The sequence below is a fragment of the Egretta garzetta genome, unplaced genomic scaffold, assembly GCF_000687185.1.
Source record: "Egretta garzetta isolate BGI_Z169 unplaced genomic scaffold, ASM68718v1 scaffold38, whole genome shotgun sequence".
Taxonomy (NCBI): Eukaryota; Metazoa; Chordata; class Aves; order Pelecaniformes; family Ardeidae; genus Egretta; species Egretta garzetta.
The window spans coordinates 441,264-451,022 of record NW_009260667.1 but is presented as its reverse complement, the minus strand read 5'-3'; the positions used below and the strand labels follow the sequence as shown (position 1 = coordinate 451,022).

The 9,759-nt window shown below is 38.9% G+C and overlaps 1 protein-coding gene across 1 annotated transcript in view; it reads right to left on the bottom strand.

Annotated features, from left to right (window-relative positions):
* Positions 1-1,159: 1,159 nt before the first annotated feature.
* NUP205 (nucleoporin 205) overlaps positions 1,160-9,759 on the bottom strand; it is a 46,961-nt gene continuing 38,361 nt past the window's right edge. Inside the window, 10 exon segments of the mRNA XM_035900990.1 lie at positions 1,160-1,404; positions 2,675-2,748; positions 3,478-3,606; positions 4,497-4,620; positions 5,015-5,181; positions 5,918-6,044; positions 6,630-6,758; positions 8,325-8,401; positions 9,360-9,486; positions 9,699-9,753. Coding sequence (XP_035756883.1) covers positions 1,252-1,404; positions 2,675-2,748; positions 3,478-3,606; positions 4,497-4,620; positions 5,015-5,181; positions 5,918-6,044; positions 6,630-6,758; positions 8,325-8,401; positions 9,360-9,486; positions 9,699-9,753 — 1,162 coding nt within the window. The 3' untranslated portion in view covers positions 1,160-1,251.

Below are 9,759 nucleotides of genomic sequence, written 5' to 3'. Positions count from 1 at the left end.
TACCCGGAGGTTATCGGCCGTCACAGGATGAAGCCACGGTAAAAACGTTGCCGAAATTCCACGCGAGGGTCGCCTGGTTACCAAAATGACATTTTCTAAGAGGCGGCGAATCCCTCTGAGCCAGCACAATTCCAGTACAAAGGCTTGTATTTAATGACAAACGCTGTGTGTTGTTTCCTGGCTTTCACCGAGACGGAGAAACAAAAACCCTGTTGAGAATCAACAGACAAAGTCCAGCTGTAAACCACTACTAGCTAGCTGCTCTTACGGAATAGCTAATAACCATCATCTGAGAGCAGGGCCATCATCATCCCTGCATAAAAGATGATACTCATCTGCACAAAGGGATTATATGAATTGTAAGTGCAAACCCATAAAAAATACGAGATACTGAGTGAAAACTCAGGGGAGACAGAACTTAGAAGCCACACATGGAGAAAGGGGCTTTAACGTCAGACAGTGTAGTAAGAGAAATCCAACAGATCTCGTGTCAATAATTGGTGGTTACACTGAATTTTTTTAGTAAGAGCCGAGGAGATATGAGTACCTCTTACAAGCACGATCTGTAACTGCAGAACCAATCTACCACTCAAGCATTTTACTCTACATTTGTACTCCTGCTCCAGCAAGAACAGCACAGAAAACTTTACTCCCCCAAGCCCTAAGAACCAAACCTAAGGCAGCCACCTTCGATGACTTTCCCCATGTTTATTTTTTTCCCCTTATCTAGATTTGTCCCAAGAGAAGCAGCTCATACTTCTGTCAGCTAAAAAAAAAAAAAAAAAAAAAAAAAAAAAAAAAAAAAAGACAGGACAAGAGGGAGCAGAAACGAGGAGCTGACAGTGCAAAGTGATCACTGTTCATACAGAATCCCCACCAAGCACAGTCTGCAAACACCAGCACCTGAAACCCATGTTTTCATGAAACCTGTGTGAAGCAAGAACAGCACCCACAAATGTATCATCAGAGTTGCAGAACCTTTAGTTTCCTTTATGTCTGTCCTTCATTAGAATTCCTTCTTGCTTGAAATTTTACATCAATGACTCAGAAAACAATCCTTTATTTTTCCTGTCATGGTGGGAGCAGTAGGAAAGAATACACAAAACTGATCCATAGAGATAAGAAAAAAAAGTAACAAAATATTTTTGACATTATTTAGAAAATGTATGATCTATAAAATCCGATGAGCCAGAAGCCCTGACCTAGTACATTGCTTCAAGGGGCGAGCAACCTTTTAGGCCTTTTAGTCCTTCAGGTCCTTGATATCCTTAGGAGACCACGGATGCGTCTAACAAGAGCTTGAATAAAGGTGTATCGTGACCGAACCTTAGAATATAACCCTTCGATGTCCAGAAGCTTCTTTTGCAGAGATTCACCAAAGCTGTTCGTGGCTTCAATCTGAAGCTGAGAAACAGAGATTTGTTGCAGTCATCAATACAGAATCTTCCTTCTGGAATGCCAGCTTATCCATCATTAACTGCCTGTCAACCCTTTCACTGTGATTTTCTCTAAGCCACTGTCAAAGGCATGTTTTTTTCTGACTCCCCTAATAAGCACCCTGTGCATCTTCCCCTTATGTTTTTCTCTCTACCTTATTATAATGGAGAACCTTTCTCTGGAGTCCGTTTTTGGGTGACTCAAGAGCATTTACAGTTTATCCAAATATTACCACCTTATAACCTCTCCAAGTTTTAGGAATTAAATTCCTGATTTAGGAATTAAACCGTCTGGTATAATTCAGCTTCTTCAGCTACAGTCATACAAACACTTCTACCAATTAAAATTTTCCCTAGTCCTTCATGGACAGTTTAGGAGTCCATGTGCATAGACAACACTTTTTCATTAACACATATGTAAACAATCCCTGAAAAATAATAATTACATTCTAAGCACCTAGACTCTACCTAACATCTTAGCAAGATGTTACTCTGCATTTTACTTTTGAACAAATTAAATAAAAGGCAGATGACTCATCACAAAAACTACGTACGACTGGTTCTTACAATTCTAGATCTTATAAAGGTACCTGAGACTGCGCAGGTTTTTGAGCAGTTTTTTTCTGTACCAACAATAGCAGAAATGTCAGTGGGATTGATTAATAAAAATGATCTTTTGTTTCCTGCCACCTCTGCATCAAATTTACACAAACTATTAAACCACTGTGTAAGCAGAAATCACTTCTTTGCTAGCATTCACATTTTATGGCCTCCTCGGTTTCTGTTACCCTTTTCAATGTCGTTTCTCTACAGCCTAGCTGCAGCTGACCTGTAGTAAACAGTTACAGGATCACAGAAAATTTGGAATCCTGCCCTGATATTGTGAGTCTTTCAAGGATAACTGGTGTTTTCAGAAAGATGTTATGAAGAAACACATACTGTTTGACTGGTTTAAAAGAGGAAAAAGAATGATTCGTGGTTTTTGTAAGCCTAGCTCATTTTTCATTTAACTTTTTACATTAAGACTTGAAAGTATGTGTGCAGCAGCCCAGCTGCTACCTGCTTCATAATACTTTCCAAAAAAATTTTGCAACGTTTCATTAATCGTAAATTAAGTTATACCCTCTTGGTGTTACCGCAGGTTGTTTAGAGGTGGGAAAACTGCAGTCAGACTGCTCTCAATAGCTGTACGGTCATCAAGCGCATTCGGTACGTTTCGGTAGGCTGTGACATCTCACCTGTTCTATATCATGCTGGCTCACTCGATTCAGTCCGCTACTAAAATCCAACTTAGGCTCCGAACCAAAGGAATCTAGTGGTAGAAAATGGGATGTTAAAATTATGTTGGCTGCTCCACACTATCTTCTCCACATCAAGCTATAGAAGCAGCTTAAAACGCAGTGTTCCAAATCTGTCAGTAAACTTGCGCATTAGAAATGACACAGATTTTTTTAAATGATTTAGAGTAAAAATGTTAAGAGTCATAAATAATTTTGATCACACAGCATGGCACTGTAAGCAAAAAGCTTCTCCCCAGATCACTTCTCCCTTCTTGACTTCCTTCCACTCCTAGTTTTTATTTTTTTCTAAAAACCAAAATTCAACAAACTTAAAATCTTCTGGTGAATCAATGGTGCCTACAATTCCAAAACTACTTTTAAAACCACCAATATTAATTTTAGTTCTTAATTTCATCTTAGATTACTATATTGAAATATTTTCCTGGTAATTGTTTTGAATCACTGATTCATTATATTCTGATACATTATTTGAAATTCACTTGGTTTGAACAACAGAAATAAACAATATCGTTGATTTTACTTTCCTTTGGAGGTTATGTGTAACAGACAAAATCCAGAAAGTCTATGACAACTCAACATTTGTACTGCCAATTCTCCAGTGGAAAATCTCAAGGTATGCCAAATCCAGACAGAATCTCTTTTATCAAATATGAATGGCAACATATGAATAGCAGCAAATCAGTTTTAAAGTTAACCACCAGAAGTTATTCAAAGGCTCTTTCATGTTTCAGGAATTTTACCTTGCAGCCTTCCTTTCTGGAATGACATCCTGGAGGACAGCAGCGGGTCTTGGGAGTCAGTGGGTGTGCAGTGCAGTAGATAGTGTTCCAGGTGACGCCAAAGAATGAACAGACATGTTTCTATAATATCTGTAGACACATCTGAGTGAAGGAGGCTAATTTTGTGGTCTTTGGATTGTATCTTTACTATACAAGCATATTTACACACTTGGAAGCAGCTGAAGATGTTAGCTCAGCCATCTGACACCTCTTCCAGCAGAAGCTTCTCCGCCCCACCACTATGGCTTGGCAATGGACTGCTCACACTCTCCCTACCGGCTTCGGTGAGGCACTGGCTTAGGTTACATCAACGACTGCTACTCACCCTGAAGAGGTGCTAAACCAACACTCCGCGCCACCGGAGCAGAGTACAAGTGCTCATGTGATTTGTAATGACAGCTCAGTTGCAGAGACAGGGAAATAAAGCTGAGGTTACAGCGCTGGGGGTGGCAGTAACATCCTAAGTTACAACAGGTAAGTCTGCAAGAGCACGTCTTTCCCAAAACAGGTTCCGGAGGAAGATGATGATCCGCTGCAGATAATTATTTTGCATGTGACCAGTTATTTCCATAGAATTACTGGTGTTTATGAGGTTAGGTTTTATGCAAGGTTGACTATAAGACTGGAAACTCCAGCTGCTCTGACGGGCACCTCAAAATTATTTTTCAAAATGTTTCTTCCACCACACTTGTAGATGTGAATGTTTAGTGGGTCTAAATACTGAAATGAAGATCCCATTAGAACATTGCAGAAAGTCATAGCAGGGTCTCCATGCTGGGGATTACTAACTTGAAAATATTTATATTCTGACAGTAGCTGAACAATACCCTCTTACTAATTTAATTTTCAGTATTTCAAATTCCCTTTTTGCAAAAAGTGTTGTTCAAAGTGGTCAGAAATCTAAATAGAAAGGACCTGTTCCAATTTCTCTGCTTTTCTGGAGCATCACGCTGAGGGTCATTTCAATTTTAGAAGGATACAAGAACAGAGAGAAAGCAGCTTGGCTCGGTTGTTTATTAGCTTCACCAGGCGTCGCCTTGCCAAAACGTATTTTTGGGAAGTGGAGATTTTGTCAACCCCAGCTGGCATAACTGACTGACACAGCTGTGATAACAAGAAGAAAAACAAGAAGATTGTGGCAAATCAGAGAGCATCAAGAGAAATAAGCAAATGATATTAATATCTAGAACTTCCTTGTCAACTACTATTTCTTCAAAACTGTGCTCTCTATTTTGAATTTGCCTAACCTTGCTGACCAAAAAATGGAGAAATTAAATGTATCCCCAAGCAACTACGATGAAAATCACAACTTTTACAAAGTTAAGCCCAGTATTTTTCCTGAAGTTTTAGGTCACTCATTCTATGGACCCCTTCATCAACAGTAGAAAGGAATATGCACAAGAACTGGAACTATTCACTAAGATGCTTTAGAGTCTCTGTTAGAGCTATGCCTAAGTTACAAACAATACAAAGACTACAGAGTTAGAAGAACTGTTACCTCTTTTATTTCATCTGGTGGGAGTTGCTCCACATTTTGCAGTTTGTTAACACTCTGACGATGGCTGTCATAGTAACTGAAGAAATCACTAGTGCTCTGTTTCAGCAGGTAGACGATAATGCCTAGGCCAGGCAAGTGCCAGTATGGGACCACTGGTGCTTGTGTATCTAGAAATGATGATGAACAAGTTATAATAAAAAAAAAAAAAATTAAAAAGAACAAGAAATCAATAAGATATGCTCTCTGTCCATAAAGTGGTGAAAGACGTGAAAACACTGGCCAAGTTTCTATTTTATACTTCTGTGTCAGAAGTAATCCAAATTAAAGCCTAGGCAGAAGGTTCTGTGGCTGCAGTACTAGAAGGCAGTCTGCATAAGTACAGTACTGAGTGTAACACATGAAATGTAACTAGACCAGAAGACTTACTATTAAACTATTTTAACCACTCAGCTGCATAATAGCACGCTATAAACTCTTGCCACGTGGCGTAATCAAGAGTTGCAGTCAGCAAACACATCTTACGTGTCATAAATGAGGTCCTAGTTTCACATAATGTAATCCAGCACAGATGCTGGAAAAAAAAGAAGTCCTCGCCTTCCCCTGTCTTGTGCTATTTATTTACATACACTTTTTTTTACCAACATATGTGTTTCTGAGGCTGCCGTGGGAAGCGAATTTAAAAAGGATTTTTTGGTCATGTTTGTTTTAACTTTGATTAGCTTCCTGATTTGGCTTGGTGCAAGGCTGCGTAAGCACGTGTTCCAGAATTAGAAAATGGGGAGCTACAGTACTGGCATAAAGTGACTTAAGTGTATGTGAAACTACAACCTCTGGTTTACTGTTTTCTGCTAGCCCAAATGTCACACCATTCAGTCTCATAAAATAGCAAGCCAAAAATCTCACCCTGTCGAGGCCCATCTCGGTTGGTTGATTCTGACAGGCTAGGAGTAAACAGACAAACAGTGTGCTGAAAAGTGGGAGCGCTTTGCAACATAAGTGACTCACAGTATTCCATCACGTTTGCACAGATCTGCCAAAAAAAATGACAGCATGTCAGTTACTGTATCTACCGGCTTTGGAGCATTAAATTTTAAATGGATAAATGTCAATAAACAACAGGTTTTGCTCCCTCTCTTCTCACCAGAATGTGATGATTCTCTTTTCTAATCGGTTGCAGCCTTTATTCTATTTCAAGTCTAGGACCTGCAACCCTGCCTCTTTCCCAAACCTGCTTGTGAAAAATTCTGGTCAATGTTAAGTCCCCTTTGGCTCTAGTGAAAAATTCTGGTCAATTTTAAGTCCCCTTTGGCTCTAACTCAGTGCTAGCCACTGCCCTCTATACCCAGCCTTCATTTTGAAAGTTTCTGATCAATTTAAGGCTTCCAAGTTCACAGAGTTTGTACCCAAAACAATAATGGTTGCTAATGCAAATTTAGGTAAGCAAATTTTCAAGGTTTACTTTAAATAGAAATGAAACGTGGGACCCTATACCAAACTAGGAAGTGTAGAGCATTACCACTATCATATGAAAGTATGAGAACTAAACAAATCTGCACAAGCACATAAAATGTCACAATTTGAGACCAAAGGTTCTGGCAGCTTCTTGCGTCCTTACCTGTTGCATGGCCAACTCAATTTCGTCCCTCTTGTTCACTCTGTCTCCCTCTGCGTTATCATCCTGCAGTTTAAACTGACGTAGTCTGTCTGAACCACCAAACCGACTTAGAAGTCCTAAGCACTGGCGCTGCCATAAGAAATGAACATTTTAGTTAGTATCTCAACAAATGAAGTGCAAGATTCTATTCACTTAAGTAACACATATCCATTAAAACACAATAGCAAGAGAGCAATGCAGATAAAACTTTCAGCACTTCGTAAACTAAATTCAGGGTTTTAAAACATTGTGTTTTAACTCACCTTTAATTAATTTAAAAATTAACAGCACCCTAAAACACTTCCTTGAGAAATGAACAAAACTCAAAAGAGCGCAACTTTATCTTATCTCTCTTCCAGACTATTATACTGACTAGCACCAATGACAGTTTAGGTTTACTCGTTCCCACTTAAAAAACCATTACCTATATATACACACCTATATAGAGACAAACTAACAAAATCTGGTTATGAACATAATAAACTCCATAAAAGTAGAATGCAAAAACCAATTCAATAGGTTCATAAAGAGAAGTAACAAACAATAAATTTGGGTTTAGTTTACATGTGGCTGTTAAGATCACCAAAGCGCCTCAGACTGTAAGTCAGTTTTGTGTGGAACGGCAAAAAGAGATACCAAAGATTAAAGATTTTTTGGTAATTATTTTGGGGGAAGAGTAAAACACTTTATGAAAATAACAGGACAAACTAGAGAGAAGAATTACAGTAACAGATGCCTGATTCACAGAATTTTTGCTCAGAACAGCTCAGTTTTCAAATTAAACAAAACACTGTATTAAAAAAAAAAAAAAAAAGAAAAAAATCTTTCTGCTTTCCCATGAGAACTTCCTGATGACATGATGCAGCAGAATACTGAGTATCCCAGCATTACAGCAATCATTTACAGCTTGCTACTTTGCTTCAGGCTGGTCAGCCTAATAGTTACTATCAAACTCTCCAGAGAACACATCCTTCTCTTGCAACCAGAAGTATTTGATAGGGCAGCCCTTTCTGCAGATAGTTTTCAATGAAATATTTCTTTATGAAAGTCCTTGCTCACACAAACCACAAAGCTTCAAAAACATTGCTGGATGCTGAATGCTGAGCTATAAAGAGGTCTGCAATGATAGCTTTTGAGCAAGACTTACTCTGTCTTGGCTTTCATTCTGGTTTCTAAGTCAGGGTTATTTTTAAAAGGGAGGAAAGAAATAAAACACTAGCATGTTTGTTGAGCTGGAAACATGCTTGTGGCAAAAGCGGTAGCAGAGTATTTCTGCATTACTTCACATGCTTTGGTGTTGACCTCAAATTCTTCTCCTCCACATAAGGTGAATCCTAAGCCACAGAAGGAAACAAAGTCCCTGATGCAACTCTGATATTGCCAAATGTTATCTTTTCTACTTGGCACGGGGAGGACGGGGGACAGGGGACCCACCCAAAAACCAAACCACCAGAAACACACACCACAAACCACCATGCTCACACACAAACCACTCCCCCACCCCCCCCAAAAAAAACCCTAAACCACCATACATTTTTCTTAATGGTGGAAAACATCCCTTGCATAACTGCTACTAGTAAGAGTACAGAATCAGGAAGAAACTCATCTAAGTACACAATTCTAAAAGGACCAGTGTTAAATATACAACTTTATTACCTGAAATCGGCCTATATGTCCTTGTAGCTCCATCTGCGTCCCTTCATTAACATCCATGTCCAGCTCACTTAGCACTCCTGAATGAAGATACAACCATTAAATTAACTGTTTGGGGTTTTTTTTGAAGGAAACAGATTTATGCAGTATAGACATTTAAATACAGGCATTGATCAGAAAAATGTCAGCCAAACATACAACTGATATTTTGCACATTGTTTGAGGAAAACATTCATCTATGAATGCAGCTACTAGGAGATGCGTGAGAGCGTGTAGCTGACTTCTGCTAAGTAATTAAAAGGCGGGGCGTGGAAGAACGAGGTTAGCATGAAAACTGCAGGTGTTGTCCAAAGCTAAATATACTGTAAGCAAAGAAACATTTGGGCTCAACCTACAGCTCTGCACTCCTTTCTATTGTAGTCAGACATCTCTCCAGAACAAAAAAAGCTTCTATTTAGAGAAGTTACTCTGAAATAGTAAGCAAGTCTTCTAGCACACAGAAGAAATCTCTATACCCATCACAGTAACTGTCAGTCCTCTGTAAAGATAAGACACCCAAGAGAAATATCAGTATGCTAATCCACAGTGCTTCTCCCCTGGAAGCTTTCTGTTTTAAATAAATAGAAACAGAGAAGCCACTAACAAAGAAATGGATATATAAACAATTTTCTTTCTTCATTTCCTCAGTCGTAGAATTTGCTGAATGAAAATTCTTTTTGATGATGCCACATGCACTTTGAACACTACTATTTACAAGTCATCTCAAAAACAAAAAGTACTTACTGTCAGGTAGCATAATGAAAAGAAAATGGGAAGTCAAATGCATATGGATAAGGGCACTATGTCCACTGCAGATCTGCCATACTTACTTCAAGAACAATTATTTAATATTTCTTTATTTTTCCCAGAGCTCTACATATCAAGAAACTTCTGTATTGTAGTAGATATTCCCTTATAAGTCTTACTATTTGTTTATAGGAAACAAAGTCTGAGATTCACGCAGATGGGGCTAAGACACTTCAAAACTGCAGTTCCTACCAGGCAGTGCTGCCTTGCTTATTATTCCTGTCAGGGAGGCCAGCTCCTGGAGAGATCCAACACTAACGTCTTGACACCTGAGGATTGCCTGGATAGTATCTGAATGGGAAATTAGAAACTGCAAAACCTGTAGCACAAGAAGAAAAGGGAAAATATTAACGACTCAAATTTTGCAGGGAGCAGAGCAGCAGCAATGCTTTACTTTCGGAGAATTTTAAAGTGATCTTCCCATATCAGTGAGGATGGGATTTTAAAAAAAGCTTACTTTTAGAGCAAAACGACACATAATATCTTTGAACGAGCAGTAGCAGTGATACACTAGCATCTTTTGGAACTTACCTGTCCTGCTGCTTGCAAGTGTTGTGCCATGCTGGATGTGAGGATCACTTGGCACAGTTGA